General features: G+C 32.6%; 1 protein-coding gene across 6 annotated transcripts in view; it reads left to right on the top strand.

Annotated features, from left to right (window-relative positions):
• SEMA3A (semaphorin 3A) overlaps positions 1-17,965 on the top strand; it is a 669,223-nt gene extending 651,258 nt beyond the window's left edge. For all 6 annotated transcript variants that reach the window (XM_074194050.1, XM_074194047.1, XM_074194048.1 and 3 more), the window contains 3 exons: positions 1,887-1,978; positions 7,479-7,520; positions 13,982-17,965. In XM_074194050.1, coding sequence (XP_074050151.1) covers positions 1,887-1,978; positions 7,479-7,520; positions 13,982-14,143 — 296 coding nt within the window. In that variant the 3' untranslated portion in view covers positions 14,144-17,965. The remainder of the gene's footprint in view (positions 1-1,886; positions 1,979-7,478; positions 7,521-13,981) is intronic.
• Positions 17,966-18,206: the final 241 nt, after the last annotated feature.

Here is an 18,206-nt window from a genome sequence, read left to right as displayed (position 1 = left end):
TGCTTTGAAGTCTTCTTGTCACAAACCAGGATAAAAGCCTGACTTTTATGATCACATTGAATGTCAGAGTTGTATGGAATATCAGTCAACAAAGTTGAGGTCTGTCAGTAAAGTGAATTAATAACAGTAATTTTATCTTTCAAATTGAGTTGCTCACTGGAGCCTATTGATCCTAAAAGAGGATGAAATTGTTTGAAATGCAAGTCTGTAAAACTTAATTTAAGACTGTTAGATTCTGTTTGTGGGTACCAGACATAATTAGAAGTATTGAAAAGAATCACATGATCTAACTATAATGTTTTGAGCCCTGAAAAAAAACCCCAATATTGAGTCTTCTTAAAAGTTTCCCATAATTTGATTTTTCAGAGATAAAAGGTCATTATTTTAATTTTTGAACATCTATTGTTTTTACTCATGAAAATGTCATTTCAGAAGTATCACCCTATAGGGGTTACATTGGAGGTAGTCATGCTTCCACATATTAATCTTTTATAACATCTTTTCCTGATGTTACTAGGTAGCCCCTTAATAATTACATTCTTTTAAATAATTACATTCTTTTAAAAATGTTCAAAATGAGCAAATGTAACCAAAAGTTATAAGTATTTCTCCTGCTACAACTGAAAGTTCAGTTCATTAGCTTTCAGTTTAATTAGGAATCCCCTCCTCCCCTCACTTTAGGGGAGTATTAACAAAAGTATTAATTAATTAATAAATTAACAAGAATTAACAAAAATATATAAATTTAGAAATTAGAATTTTCTAATTCTAATTCCTGAATAGAAATTAATCCATAGTACTTGGACACAAGGGAGAATTTGTATTTTTAGAAATGAATAGAAGATTGAGGAATAATAATACCAATTATAACTTGGAATGTTTTCTATTATTATAAATTTCTTTAATTAATTTTTTAATTCCTGGGAATTGTTTATACAAAATGTATAATCTTTAAAAAGTCACATACATATTATTTTTCCTTTCTCAAAACCAAACTATTGTAATTCTTCACAATAATTATGTGAATATCTTTGTGGATACACAGAAACACTCCTCATACAATCTTTTTATCCCACCATTCATTTCCCTGATCCAAAATGATCTGAAATCTTCATCAGAGATTTCCTTCAAAATATAGTTACTACATCACTTTCATGTTGTGAAAGAATAGTGGAAAAACTGATATTCATATAAGGGTAAGCAGAGTCTTTTTGTTCAGTGGAGTATGTACATAATTTTATGTATTTCTTTTTGGAAAGTATCGATTGAAGGCTTTTCAGTAGTAATAATGAGAATAATGTTGCCTAATTCTGTTTAGACATCATGGATAAACTTTTAAGAATTCCTTTTTTTTTCTTGTTAAATATGTTTGGTGGTGTTTTTTTAGGTTTTTTTGTTCTGTTTTGTTTTGGTTTTAATTAAATGTGTATAGGAGACATTGGATAGGAGACATAGGCTCAATGGATAGAATGCTAGGCCTGGAGTCAGGAAAACCTGAGTCCAAATCTAAGCCTAGGGACTCACTAGCATTGTGAACCTAGGCAAGTCACTTAACCTCTGTTCTTCCTAATCCACTTGAGAAGGAAATGGCAAACAGCTCCGGTATCCTTGCCAAGAAAACTCCATGTGGAGACACAAAGAGTTGGACATGACTAAATAACTATATAAATGTATACAACTTCTAGAGAACACTATCCATAATTCAAAATCTTTTTTCATAGATTAATTAGGGTGCTTAAAGTACATAATAAACATACAAAATATTGGATTTATTGTACATTAATTTTGCAAGCACAAAATAAAGTTCATTAATTATTTTTATTACTATTATGCACTCTGAGTACTTGACCTTTTAAATAATCATCTCCTGTTCTTTTTTTTCAAAGATATTGGGACAGTTCTCAAAGTAGTTTCAATTCCTAAGGAGACTTGGCATGACTTGGAAGAAGTCTTACTGGAAGAAATGACAGTATTTCGTGTGAGTATTGCTTAATTACAAGTGTCAACAAGTTTGATTATACTTTTCCCTTTCGACAGCTGCACATTGAACTTGGATTGGACAAGAAATTTAACATGCTCTTCTAAATAACTCACCAATTAGAGTCAGGCATTAGTCAAAATAAACCTTAGAAGTTTCAAAAGTTAAAACAAAGGATGAAGACAATTCATTTTCAAATTTATTTAGTTATGTTAATGATATATTTTAAAATTAATTTTTAATTCTCTACAAAAACATTTATTAAACATTTATAATGCACAAGAGCTTCTTCTTGATGTTGATATATGAGACATAGTCCCTGCCATTAAGAACCTAAGCAGAAGGGGCAACTAGGTGGCACAGTGGATAGAGCCAGCCCTGGAATCAGGAGAACCTGAGTTCAAATATGGCCTCAGACACTTAATAATTACCTAGCTGTGTGACCTTGGGCAAGTCACTTAAACCCATTGCCTTGCAAAAAACAAATAAATAAATTAAATTAAATAATAAAAAAGAACCTAAACAGTTGAACCAGAAAGATAAGACAAAGAACAATAACAAAACTGAGATAAGTACATAGAAATGGGATAAAATATTCTAGGAAAGAACATTAGTCAGAAAAATAATTTCTAATTAAATCAGTAAAGACTTCAGAAAAGAAATGATACTTAAATTGGATATTGAAGGATTAGCAGAATTTCAACAAGATTGAAGACATTTGAAGCATGGGGAGGAGAAGTGAGCAAATACTCATATTAATCATTTTATATGTTTTAAAAAGTGATCTCTTAAATATACTCATTTTATATCATTGATTCCCATCTCTACCATCAGCCACTAGGGTATTCTGTTTCTGTAGAAATGGGGTATAAAAGGACACAATGGAGAAGAAGAGGTCTAATTATAGGTCATCCTGATGGAGTGTCTCTTTTTAATATGACATAAAAGGATTGAATATGAAGAGATTGCCTGAAAATGCTTACAAATCAAATTTGTATATTTTTAGGAAAAGCAGATTTTTTAAAAATTGCAATACAGAGAAGAGATAAAATAGTATACTAAAATGATCGAAATAGGAATCAGAAAATCTGGATTGCAGGACTACATCTGTCACTAGCTACATAGTGATTCAATGAAAAGAGTGTTCTGCTACTTTCTGCACATGAGACCATAAGCAAATCAGTTAATGCCTCTGGGCCTAGGTCTTCTTATTTGTAAAAGGAAGAAAGGTGGTTGAATTAGATTATCTTTAATGTCTTTTCTGGCTCTAAGTTTATGCTCCTATCCTCCTTCTGAAATTTGGAGTGTTGGAGGAATTTTGCAGTTCCATTGGTGTCCATTGTAATATCCTTAGAAGAGCTGATTGAGTATCTGTATCTGGAGCTAAGAACAAATTAGACCCATTGAGGAAAAGCAATTTCAAGTTTCTACAAGCAACTCAAAATGACTTCAGAAAAGGAGATGAGTATTTTCAGCAGCTAGGAGTAGAGAATTATTCCTTTGTCTTAAATGCTCCTAGAAGGTGAACGCACTTTCCTCTGGACTTTGTAAGATATTGATAAGATAGTTTGTATAGACTTTTTGTGGTTGAATGTTCTATCAAAATTCTTCTTACTGTGCCATTTAGGAAAAAAATCCTTCTTAAAAGTTAGCTAAAATAGGGGCGGCTAGGTGGCAAAGTAGATAGAGCACCCGCCCTGGAGTCAGGAGTACCTGAGTTCAAATTCGACCTCAGACACTTAATAATTACCTAGCTGTATGGCCTTGGGCAAGCCATTTAACCCCATTTGCCTTGCAAAAACCTAAAAAAAAAAATATCTGGTAGACTCATTGTTATCAACTAATAACTGGAAAGGAAATAGGTAGTATACAACTGGAAGCTTATGAGCAGTAACTTAAAAAAAAACTACACCATGATTCTTTAGAACTTCCTTTAGAAATGGGAGGGAAGAAGTTGTCTCAAGGCTCACGCTTTGAGGATTCTTAGATCATTGCCAGTTTAAATAAATGAATAACTATTTTTTTTCCTGAGTTGTTTGCTATCCATCTTGTCTGTTTAAGAAATTACTCAGGTACATTCTAATTCATTGCCAGTAAAGTATTTCAACAAGAAATGCTTATACTTTCATAGTTGGCTATTACCTTTCACTACATTATTTTCTGGAATAATCTCCTGAAAATTATTACCATTGTAATTTCTGTGGTAATCATGTGGACAAAAAATATTTGGACATAATTTAGAGAAATATTAAGCATTCAATGCTCAAAGTTAAATCTTATAGTTAGATTGTAACCTATAGATTGGAATATTCCATTGTCAAATTTTGTTTAATTTTTTAGTTTAAAAAAAATTAAACCAGTCTCTCTATCCACTGAAATTGTGAAATGAGATGATATTTTATGGTCTCTGATCTGTATTTCTCCTTGAGATGGGAAAGTTTCATTCTCATTCTTCCTCTCTCTCTCTCTCTCTCTCTCTTTCTCGCTCTCTGCAAAAGCAAATTGATATGATGTAGTAAAATACATCTTATTCATCATCATAAGCTAGTTATTATTAACATAATATTATGTTCATATTATTCAAAGTCCCTGATCAATTTTTTTTAGCATTCCAACAACTGAGATTATCTCCAAAGAATGGTTTAAATCTAGATCTCAAACAGAACATAAGAAGAAAATCTACTGTTCTATTACAGAATTTTCCTGAAATAATAAGTGGCTATACAATTCTTTTCAAATAGGTATCATGGTCAATAAAGCATAGGACCTGGAGTCAGCCTGACATAGATTCTTACTATTGGTATGACACTGGGTCAGTCACTGATCTTTCCTTAGCCTATTTCCTCATTGAAAATTGAAGCTAATGACATCTACCCATGACATTTTGTGAGGATCAAGTGCGAGGATATATGTAAAGGATTTTGAAAACCAATAGAAATATATGGTATTTCTATTAAAATAACACAGGAATCATAGTATCCAATAGGTTTATGAAACTATCATGATAATAATCAGAATTAGACATATAAATATCAGAATCACGATGTTTATTAGAAACTTATGAAGCATTCAATGATCTGATATTTTGAGAAGGCCATCTATACCTATGACCCTTTTTTTCTCCTGCTTCAGAACTGGGTTTCTATTTAAGATCACTATAAGTAGTTTAGATCTTTGTTCTAAATTTTGGGGATTGTGATATGTTTAGATTATATTATTTCTATCATGGCTTATGATTAATGATTCTAGAATTTTGTTGTCACAAAGCCCTCTTCATATATTATCTTATTTTGTCTTTACAACAGTCCTATGAATTAGATCATTCAAAATCTATTATTCCTATTTTAGAACACTGAGAGAGGCTAAGTGTCTGAACTAGAGACCCAACTAGTTAGTGGTGGAACCTCCCCTTCAGATTTTTAAGAACAATGCTTTTTCAAGGACACCAAGAAAAATTCATGAGATCCTACACAGTGACTCTTTTCAACTGCTCTTCATCTATATTCTGAGGTTCTTCTTGAATTTATGACCTGGTTGCTTGTTATTCTAGTAGTTTCAATATAGTATCCATCATTTTCCTGGTAGTGGGCAAACTTAGTTATCTAGGAAATCTGTCAACAATCCTGAATTTCTTTTGGCAAGTACATTTCACTCACTATTTTTTACATCCTTTAAAGTTTTTTTTTTTTATCAAAGTAAAAATGTCTTTTGAGAGGTTTGAAAGGTTCAAAAATGATGTACAATTATAATATATTTTAATAAAAATATATGAAGAGAATAATTAAAGGAAAAAGTGGAGATTGGCATGAAGATGCTAAATTGATTTTCACACTGTTTAGGACCAAATTTTGGTTAACACCAGCCAATAGAAATACATGTATTACCCAAGTTTCAATGCATTAAAAAACACAATGGATCTTATTTATAGTTTTCCTGAATGGGAACATTTGTAAAGCTGTTACATTGATAACATGCATTTTAAGCCCAATTTATGCAATATTTCAGGAACAGCTGAGCAAACAAATGAATGAGCTCAATTTTAATTTAAATGTAAAACATAACTGATGCTTTCCAATACCAAGTCTATTAATTCATTTGTAAAAGAGAGTCCCCGTACTTACCTTCCAGTGAGCCATGGTGAACTCTCTTGGGATCAGTAGGTTGAAACCTTTGCAAGTATGAAAGTTTAATAGGGATTAAATTATATGTGGGGGGGGGATCACAAATTAGAACCATATAAATACAAGCTTGAAATGTTTTTCTATTTTATTTTTGTTTGAATTTGTATACCACCTAAACTGAATAATTAAAATAAAGGTTTCTAAAGCTACATTTTTTTTGGTGGAAGTCAGATTCAATATGTATATTACAGTAAAATACTATTAATTTTAATAAATGTCAACTTGACATTTTTAATTCAAACACCACAGCAATGATTTAAAAGCAATGAACTATTTGGAATATTATTAATTTCTACTTTCTTTAAAAGCATTGTTGAATACTAATTTTAGTATGTTGAAGCCAAAATATATTGTGATTCAAAGTGTGGTAAGTTTACTATTCAAGGTAACTATTAATGTACTGTTTATTCATTTTCATCTGATTCACAGATATATAGATCTTTTAAATTTCCATTTTGAGTTACTTTTGTTGATTCAAATTTTAAAACAGAAATGAGAGACCATCTTCAAATTTAGAAGGGCTATTGATAGGACAAAAATAATTATGACTTTTTGAAAATCTCATTATAGGAAAAAAATCTGTTGAGCTGAATCTCCTTATAAACCTTTCACTTTGTTTTATAAGCTACTAATGCCATCAACCTAAAAACTGTTGTTATATGTGTGTACATATATATGTGTATATATATATGTGTATATATATATATGTATATATATATATATATATATATATATATATATGTGTGTGTATGTATATATTGCTGCTAAATATAGTGAATGGGACCAAACTAGAGAACTAGAGTCAAGCAAAATCTTTCATTATTTGTTATCTATATTTATACTAGCTAGTTGTAAAATAACGGGCAAGGGAGAAATAAAAGTGGACAGAAAAAGAAAAAGGAAGTTTCAAAAAGGCAAACAGCTTTTGGGGACTTGGCTAATATCTATTCATGCTATATTGCTCTCTGACCCACTTATTTGATCATGTGCTTATGTTGCTTATTTTCATTTGTGTCTTTCTTCTACATATTATTCCCCTTTGCTCTCAGCAGGATGTGCTAAACATTACATTATGTCCAACTCGGTGTTTGTATTGGTTATTTGTGACACTGTTTTCCTTTGTTACAAGGGTGGTTCAATGGTAGCTTAAGTATTTTAGGAAATGATTGTAGTATCAAAATAAAAGCCATCATTAAAATTTAAAAATAAACTCTTCTTTGGTAGTACTGGTATATACTTGCAAGTATCAGTATGTTTTAAAGTAATTATTTAAATTTATTTTTTTTCCTTCACAAAGTTTAACTTTGTTTCTCTTTTAGGAACCAACTACTATATCAGCAATGAAGATTTCCACAAAACAGGTACTTTTACATGACTAGACTTTTTAAAAAATTCAAAATAGAACAGTTTAGATTTTTATATGAAGGCATGTCACATAAAAGTGAAGTCATCTAGAAAGGTTCCCTAATTTCATAGATATGGGAACTGAAGTTTTGAGAAGTTAAAGAATTTACCTAAAGTAAAACAAATTTTATGTGTCAGAGTGCTCTTATTCTGCTCTACCTACACTGGGTTTTTTTTTTTAGATTTTTCAAGGCAATGGGGTTAAGTGGCTTCCCCAAGGCCACGTGGCTAGGTATTTATTAAGTGTCTGAGGTTGGATTTAAACCCAGATACTCCTGACTCCAAGGTTGGTGCTCTATTACTTCACCACCTAGCCACCCCCTACATTGGCTTTTAAAGAAGCATAATTTTTTTTTTTTAAATAAGAAACAAGGGCAGCCAGGAGGTACAATAAAGAGTGTGCTGGATCTGGAGTCAGGAATGCTCACTTTGCTGAGTTCAAATCTGGCCTCAGACACTTAGTAGCTAAGTATCACGGGCAAGTCACTTAAACTATTTGCCTCAGTTTCCTCATCTGTCAGATGAGATAGAGAAAGAAATAGCCAACCTCTATAGCATCTTTGCCAAGAAAACTCCAAATGGGGTCACAAAGAGGCAGGCAAGACTGAAAAATAGCAACCTGAAAAGACTAAAATATTTAGATTTAGCATATGTGTCTAAAATCAGAACTAAATACAATGTTTTATTGCTTAATAAGATATACTAAAAGTGCTTTACATGTTATCTCATTAAATCCTCCCAACAACCTTGTGAGATAGGTATTATATCAATCCCCATTTTACAGATCGGGGGGGTAAGAGTCAAATGATTTGCCTAAGACCACATGGCTAGTAAATTTTGAGATTGGTTTTTAAATTCAGGTCTTTCTACCTCCAAGACCAATACTCTTAACAATCATCTACAAATTTTATATGTGTCATAATTTTTATTTAAAAATATCTTCTTTTCCTTGATCCTCTACTTGGTTAAAAGATAAAGAATAAAAAGCTATCAGTTTTACAAATTTACTTCAATCATTTAAGATGATTACATTTCATTTTAAGATGATTAAAATTTATTGAATCATAAAACATCTACACTAAAATTTGAAAGGTTTACATAAGAAAGCTTGGTTTTTAATTTAAAATCATTGCGGGCCTTCATTTGGAGAATATTAATATTGTTAATTGGTATCTGAAGTTTTGCAAAATGGCAATGAGAAAATAACCTTTGCAAAAAAAATCTTAGAGAATATCTTCAATGATACAGAACTCTAAATTTTTTAGTATGGGAACCCTCTACCCTCATAGATACAATTATTTTCATTCTTTTATAACAAGCATTTCTTTGACTGAAAAACATATATTTATTCATCTTGTGGTCAACATTTTGGAGAGTGGGATAATTTTAATGATGCTGATATTGGACATTTGAGGTATTGCCAGGTCTCTTCCCAAGGCTAGTAGAACCTGTCAGAGCTTTCTCTTTACTAGTCTTTGTAAACAGTCAACTTTAAACCATGACACATTGAAACAGGACTTAATGGAGGTTTAAAGGAAATATCATGTCACATATGTTCCATCTGAAATTATATAATTATGCCTGAATGGCTCTTTGTAGAACAACCTCATTTTTCTGAGGCACTTAAGCCACCTTCTTGATAGTGATCTTGTCTTCAAAGATCATTTTATCTACATGAGGAAGCTATAGTTTGCTTGGAGTTCTGGAAAACAATTTTACAGTTTTCAATTTGAAAGTTCAGAGAAAAAATATTTCTTCCCAATTATATAAAGCCCCATGCTTATTAATAGTAAATTTATTGTTCTACATGAGCCTTAGTTTCTCCTTTCAGATTTAATGAGTGCTTTGGCAGTACACTTAAGAAAAACAGATGATGGCTAAATGATGTAGTTTTCACAAACAAAAATTTTGCTTTTACTTTTCATGAATTATATTTTTGTTTCCATGAAGTTGCCAGTTATTTTTATGTCAACTGCACAGTTTATTAATATAAATTAATAATAACATTTTGCAGCTGAACAATAGAAGACATTGTTTGAATTTGGAAATATATGTTCAAAAATTTGTTTTATTAGGGAGTGGATCCTTTCACACTCTTCAAAGGCAACCGTTACCTAGATTAGCCATGTTTTGAGGATTCTTTAATAACCCCTTATAATACCAATTTGATATTAAACATTATTTGGGAAAAATTGGGTCTCATATTTCTCATCACAAAATGATGGTATTAGACTAGATGAACTGAAAGATTCCTTCCAATTTTAAAACATGATAAAAGGATAATATTGAAATGAATGGGGGTGGCTAGGTGGCACAGTGGATAAAGCACCAGCCCTGGAGTCAGGAGTACCTGGGTTCAAATCCAACCTCAGACATTTAATAATTACCTAGCTGTGTGGCCTTGGGCAAGCCACTTAACCCCATTTGCCTTGCAAAAACCTAAAAAAAATGAATGAAAGAGATTAGAAGTAATAATAATATCCCCAAGTCTAAGCAAATGCCACATACTTCATTCAATGAAATAAGTAGATATGAATGAAACTGGAAAAATAATCACTGGCCAAACTGGTATTGACACAATCTGAGAATCATTTTTCTAGACCATATTTTGCTAAAATGGACATCCTCTTTCCAAAAGGATATATCAAAATAGATTGATAATTAATCTCAAAGACATTTAGGGATAAAATATGCAAGTGAAACTCATAGTGGGAATATTATTGACTTGATACTGTCATCTTACCCCTCATAAGCATGTTTTCACCTGTTCATATGACCTAACATTTGTCACTTGCTGGCAAGGAAATATGGGGATTTCCAGGATGGAAGCCAGACTGGCATGTTTCCTGACATAATGATTTTTAGTTGAATTGCTTGCCTTATATTCAGCATTTAATTTGTTACTACCTTCACTTGTAATTTCTTTATGCAATATTGCCTTTTTTATTAAAAAAATACATGAAAAGTAATCTGATTTTATCAAGTAGTCAGAAAAGTTTTCACCAGTAAAGAAGAAAGAAAATCGATGTCATTCAAGATCATCTCAATGAAATAACTTTATGATTGAAAGCATTTGATATACTGCAATTTATTTTAACTGTGTCTGCTGTTTTTCTGACTTTGAAATTCCTCACTTTCTGGCAATTATCAAGTTATCCTTTTGATCTTCCCTTCATGAGCCTTTCATATATTATTTTCTCTTTAAAAGCACTAGAATTTATTAGAGGTATAAAAGTCCCCTGCTTTTGAAATGGCAAAAGTCAATTCTTAAATACCATTAGAGAAGAAGTGTTTTATTTTTGTTTTGTTTTTTTGATTTTTGATTGCATCTGTTATCTAAATTAAATACATTCAAATTGGAATTAACCAGTTTGACCTAGAGTTTTCCAAAATTGTTAGCAAAACACTTCTCCATTCAAGTCTGCTCCATCCTTCCTGCAGTGATTTCTGAATTTTCTCCCATGAATATGTAGGGCTATATGTGGATTCAGGAACCTGAGTTTAAATCTGGCTCTGTCAATTAGATGGCAAGGAATTAGAATAGTTAGAAAGTGTGGACCTAGCCTTAGAGAGACATGAATCCAAATCATACTTATTCAACTATTCAGATATCTATTAGTTATGTTATATCATTTAGCCTTTCTCTACTAGACAGTCTTATCATATGTAAATTGGGAATAATATATGTAAATTGTAACAATGTTAAAGTTATTATTATATTATATTATCATATAGGCAACTAGATGGCTCATTGAATAGAGCACTAGGCCTTGAGTCAGAAAGACCTAAGTTCAAATACAGCCACTTTCACTACCTTACATTCACTAGCTATGTCTCCCTGGTCAAGTTACTTAACATTTGTTTGCCTTAATCACCTGAGAAGGAGATGGCAAACTATTACAATATCTTTGTCATGAAAATAGTATTTTATGCTATAGTCCATGGGGACATAAAGAATTAGATATGATTGAAGGACTGAACCACAAATTATTATATACCATGTGTCATATTTCTTAATCTTTCTTGAACTCAGCTTTCAGTCAATGAGAAATTTGACTTCTTAAAAGGTCTCACCCTGCTCTATAATACTATTTTAAAACACAATTTTCTCTCCACAACTACCATAAATCTTATGCTATTTTAAACAAATATACAATTCCAGAACCAAATTCAGTCATATATACAGGTCACAGAGGTATTTACAAGGTCAAGATGATTTTCTTGCTATAAGTTCACTGTGCTTATATTTATATATTTGTATCCAGACATCTGTAGTCATGGATTACATTGCTAACTCTCTTTTTAGATTATTTATCTCCTGAATTCTGTTGTATGTCTAAGGTACCATATTTGTTAGTTCATTACCTTCTCCCTTTTCATTTTAAAGTTCTATTACTTCCACTTGTAAGATTCCAGGCAAATATGTTTCTACTGGTCTTTGAACTCATCATCATAATGATGAGTTAAAGTCTAGAATTCAAATTCAGTTTTCAAAGACCATGTTCTTGACCAACTCTTATTCACTTTCTAGATCTAGCTTTTTTTTCACAATCCTGTAATTTAAGTCAGTATTAGTTAGAATAATGCATCCTATATCTTCAAGGTCTTCAATTCTTTCCCCTGAACTTTATTTTCTTTAGCAATGTTTTCTAGGTTTATTTTGTTATATTATATGCATACCTGAGATCTGAGAGATTTTAGGGGGAAGTCTGTTATGTTCCATACAATGGCAGACCCTTCTGGTGTATATATTTCATAGTATAATTACTTTGATATACCTATGTTTTGAACCTCCACTATATTCTTCTCTATTGTCTCTCATACCATCCCTTATGTTACTTCTTGCCTAATGGCACCTGAGAATCCACATATTTTGGACCACATACTTTTGGAAACTACTCCTTCCAGAGTTGGTCCAGATCTCACTTCTACAGGAACAGCTTCATGCCTATGAACGCTAAACTCTTCAGTGGTCTGTCTTTCTCTTTCTGTTACATTCCTCTATTCTATTTCTTGACACTTATGATTCCAATCAGAAACCTTGCTTATTCCTAGTCACTACCATTGATCCTTTATCAAGTTGAGAAATCATCCATTTAAATGTTTATATTGGGATTTTTGCCAGGGATTGCCATGGAGATAACTGGTCTGTGGTTGTGTGGTTTATACAATTCTTTTCTAAATACTAAGAGAGCATTTGATCATTTCCTGTTTTCCAAAACATCCTATCTCCTATTCCACTATTATTTTTTTGAAAAGTAGCAACAGCATGGTTCAGGAATTTCATCTCTAAGGTATAAAAGTATAATTCATCTTACCTAGAGACATGAATTAATTTAAAAGATCCAGATGTTTTCCTCATATTTACTTACTTACCTTAAGCTTTAATTCTCCCTTAACCATATGTCATCTCCCCTTCCCAGTCAGAAAATCATCTGGCATGATAAAGAAAACAAAAACAAAACAGGATTTAGTAATTCTTTTAGTTGTTGTTATCTGTTAACATTATATGTTTCTTAACTATTAGACATATGCCTTTCTTGTTCTTCAAGCAAAGTTAAAACAAAAAGGAATTGATTTTGTTAGTATTCTTCATACATCTTAGATCCTTTTAATATTTGTGTCTCTGACACTCTTCTGGGGAACAGACATCCAAAATCCATCCATTTTGGGTCACCTAATAAGCCAATAAAAAAAGGCAGAAAAATTCTCAGGAGCTGAAAATATATTATATCTGATAGAAATTCTTCATCTCTAGTCCATAATTTGACTGACTGGTTTATATGTGTGTATTAATTTGGTATAACTAATTTTTAAAAATAAGATAAGCATCTTAAAATGCAGAAACAGTGTGTTATAATAGAAAAAGCACTGGTTTTGAATCAGAAACCCTTACTTCAAATCCAGCTTTTCTCACTTATTACCTGTGTGACTGCCAGTTATCCAACTTTTCTAGCCAAAGGAAGGATTTGGACAAGATCAGCTCTAAGGTACATTGGAATGCTAAATTTCTGTTTTTTATTTCACGACATGATCCAAGAAAACTACATTTAAATGTTTCTATCTACATAAGATACCTGGTTCTGCTAAATATCAATATGTGTTTAAAGTATTTCACTTGGTATCTCAAGTGGTCAGCACAATAATGCTGTAGGAAAGTTCTCATTATTATCCCCATTTCACAGATAAGGAAACTGATAGAGAGATTAAGAGATTTATCCATATGTCTGAGGCAGAATTTGAATTTAAGTCTAACATTCCCTTTTTTTATATTTTATTGTTCAATCATTTTATGAATTCCCAATGGTGAAAGTAATTTTTCTCACCCAAAATATAAGGTTTGATTATATACAGAGTAAAATTATTTTAAATTATATTTGCAAAACTTAGCCTTTATAAAAGTGACTTCTTTCCACAGCAACAACTATATGTTGGCTCAGCTGCTGGAATTGCTCAGCTACCTTTACATCGGTGTGATATATATGGAAAAGCCTGTGCAGAGTGTTGTCTTGCTCGAGACCCATATTGTGCGTGGGATGGTTCTTCATGCTCTCGCTATTTTCCTACTGCGAAGAGGTAAGGTTGACAGGGCATTGATAAATGTATATGTATATTACATTCATACTTTTTGAAGTTCACTGTTAAACATCAGAAGACCTAATCATTTGCCATAAGTTATTTGTAGAATGACTTTGCTTCCAAGTAGGGCATTATAAGGATCTTTTTTTGGGTATCAGCCAAGAAGAAGTAATCTCATATGACTGGTATTTTACAAAATACTCTGTAAAGGTACTCTGGAAAAACTAGGATGCTCTATTCAAAGGAGCAAAGGCTTCTGCTGAATAACAATGGAAACCCGTCTTCTTGAAATTTTCCTCAGAACACAATGAAAATAACTTATTTTGAGATACTTGGATCTGAGTGTGGAAAATAATCTCTTTTTATTGATTGTGAAATTGCCGAGTATTTATATACATGATCATAGGAATGTGATGTGGTTCACGTAAATAAGGAAGTTAACTGACCCATTATATATAAAGGAATAAGGACCTATGTAACTGAAATCAGTAGTACAGATGACTTACCTGAAAGGATAAGAAGGATATCTATCGTTGTTGAATATTGGGGCCAATACGTAGATATTTCAAGTACTGTTGAACACAATGTTCCTGGTCTATCACAAAGCTTATATGAGGTGGAGGATTCATCTAAATAAGCCTTAAAGTTACCTCTTGTTGATTCATAGAAAGGTTAGAGATCAAGTCCCTAGGGAAAATCATTTATGAGAAAGAAAGGAAGAGAGGAAGAAACTTTTATAGTTTAGCTTCCTGTTTCCCAGAGGATACTTAGGTCAACAATATCACTTAATTCTCAATTGACTTGAATCCTATCTTTTCCACAGTCTAGGGCCTTCCCCTTTGAAATTCTGTCTGCATTAAAGAGCCTACTCTATCCACATTCCTGTCATAACCAGTTTAGAGTTTTTTTTAACTTTCAAAACTGTCATTTAATATGTTACAATTAAAAATATAGATTATATATAAAAATTAAATTATTATAAGGTGGAGTAGTGAGTTCCAGGCCTGGAGTTAATAAGGCTCATCTTCCTGAATTCAAATATATCCTTAGACACCTATTAACTCTATGACCCTGGCCAAGTCACTTAACCTTGCTTGCCTCAGTTTCCTCATCTGTAAAATGAAGTAGAGAAAGATATGGCAAGTATCTTTGCCAAGAAAACCCCAAATGGAGTCATGAATAATCAGACACAACTGAAAAACTATTCAATAGCAACAAATATACATATATACATGCACACACATATATGTTATATATCACACATATTACATTATATAACATATACGCATCAGTTATATATTATTAAATTAATTATATAATATATACATACGCACACAAGCTAAACACAGTAAATTATCATTTTGTCTATCTTCAGGCTTTGTAATTTAGTTGCTAAGATACACTTAGCAAGTTACCTAGGGAAACAATCAGAATTAAAAGAGTTTTGGCTTCAGAGTCAGAGGCTGTGGATTTGCTTTCTAGCTCTCCTATTGACTGCTATTAAAATAAGAGGGTTGTGCTAGAATCTCCGAGGTCCCTTAGAGTTCTAATTCTAAAACCCTATTTGGAAAATAATACATACACACACACACACACACACACACACACAACTTATAAATGCATCTTTACATAACAAATTAGCATCAATCATTTTATGATACTTTTATCTATATGATCTTTATGTCAGAACATTTCATACCGTGAAAGACCTGAAAATAGTTGTTGGAACTTTCTAGTTTCATAATTCCCACAACTCTAGAGATTTTTTGATATTTGTCCCACCCAGTATACTGACACCACCACGCCTATTTGTAAACCTATTCTTGACAATTCCCAGTTCTACTGATAAGATTTCAGGCCAAATACTGACTCTTTCTCTGTCTTGCCTTTCTTCTATTCCCTTCTTTTTTTGAGACTTTAATTGTACTATAATTTTTTATGTCTCCAAAACAAACTCCATGATCTGGCATATTATTCTTTTCTCCTCTAACACAAAGATAGGCTTCTCCCACCTAAGGAAATGCTTCCAATTTGCTCTTGGACAGACCAAGAACCCTAATCACCTCCTGGTCCTATTTCCTCTACTTAAAGTTAGAATGGAATTATTTAAATCACTTTAGGATACTAGGAATCTTTGTCTTTAACCATTCTCAAAGTATGCATGCCTGCAGGGCATTTCTATCTCTAATGTAAACTCTAGGGAGACTGGAAGGAAAAGGAAATCCCAGCTAGATACAAAAACTACTAGGGACATCAGAGTTGCTGTTATTATATTATTAACTACTTGGGAGTGCTGTTAGCTACTTCCCTGATCATTATGCATAATAAGGACTAGATGTTTGTAATTCCACTCTACTTGGCGGACGTTTTACCTAATACAAGAGTAAAATGTCTAACTTTTTTTTGTTGTCAAAGAGCTGGCAACTCTTCTATCCTCTCGTTTTGCTCCTTTTTGTGGATTGTTGTGCTAGTCTCCCAAGTAGAGACACTCCCTAGGTAGTGTGGGCTACTTGAATTTATATAATGCTTTCAACTTAGTTTCTTTTTAAAAAAAAAAAAAAATTTAGCTCTCCTAAGAATTTAAAAAAAAAAATTTTAAAGTAATTGGATTAAGTGACTTTCCCAAGGTCACACAGCTAGGCAATTATTAGGAGGCTGAATTTGAAATTAGGTCCTCCTGACTTCAGGACTGGTCTTCTGTCCACTGAGTCACCTAGCTGCCCCTACTTAGTTTCTACATAATAGAAAAATCAACCATTGTGCTTATTTTTTTAAAGATCAAATGCAAACAAAAAAAACTACTCCTCCTGTGGCTTTTTCCAAAACCATCAGACCCACAATCAGTCTATTACACATGCACCAAACTTTGGACGACCAAGATCATAGTTCAGGTACTTCCATTTAGACCCCCTTCTCAGAGATTCCTAGCAGGAGACATCACAATAGCTCATGTAATTACTAGTTGGCCGCATAAGGGATGAAGGTCAATGAAGGGAACTAGGAACCTGGGACACTAAAGACAAGGTCTCTTTTCCTTACAAATGATTCTGTCCCCAAGAACTTCAATGTGACCCTGCAACTGCTTCCCAAAATGGCTTGTCTTTGGGCTGGGGTACATAGCATCCTTATTTCTCCTTTCCTTATTCCCCAGTAGTGAAGCAGCATACTGGATTTAAAGGAAAAGTCCAGGTAACAAAGAAATGCTTCTCATTTTTGAATTTCCTATTTCCAGATGCCACATCCTCTATCCATTCTATCTCTTACTCTCATTTTTCCACCATCTCTTAGTTTTTCTTTTATGTGCATAGCTCCAGGACTATAGCAATGAGTAGGAGTCACAGAAAAGTCAGGGGATGGGTCAAGAAGAGTACAATACTGCCTATACATAACAACAAACTCTTTACCCCAAGACTATAGACATCTTGATATCAGAAGTGAATGTCTAAATAGATCTATGATGTCATTAATATAATTATTTCTTCCATTGGCATAGTTTATAACACATCCCTGCCTTCTCAACTCATGAATCCTTCTCAAAATCAAAATCCAACATCTTCTTCATGGAGGATCAACTCAACATTCTGGAGACCTTTAAGTTGAGTTCTTAATCTGTGGTCTGTGAACATAAAAGGAAATTGATAATTGATTCCCATTGTAATTTCATGAATTTTATCTTATGCATTTAAAATATTATAATATTGTTCATATGATGAGTTTACCAGGTTGCCAAATGAATCCATCATACATACACATACACACATACACACACACACATACACACACACACACACACACACACACACACACACACACACACACAAAATTAAGAGCCCTTGCCCTCAAGGACTTCACAATTAGGAATTCTTACCTGAGAAAGAAAGAAAGCACCTTTTCTATGAACCAAAAGCAGTTGCCAGGGCAGAGCACCAGTCCTGGAATCAGGAGGACCTGATTCAAATCCGTTCTCAGACTCTATCTAGCTGTGTGACCTTGGGCAAGTCATTTAACCCCACTGCCTTGCAAAAAAAAAGCAGCTACCCTAATTAGAAGCTCAATAGGGAATT

This window comes from Macrotis lagotis, chromosome 7 (assembly GCF_037893015.1).
Source record: "Macrotis lagotis isolate mMagLag1 chromosome 7, bilby.v1.9.chrom.fasta, whole genome shotgun sequence".
In the NCBI taxonomy this organism is placed as follows: domain Eukaryota; kingdom Metazoa; phylum Chordata; class Mammalia; order Peramelemorphia; family Peramelidae; genus Macrotis; species Macrotis lagotis.
The sequence above is the reverse complement of the archived record's forward strand: the minus strand, read 5'-3'. Positions and strand labels throughout refer to the sequence as shown.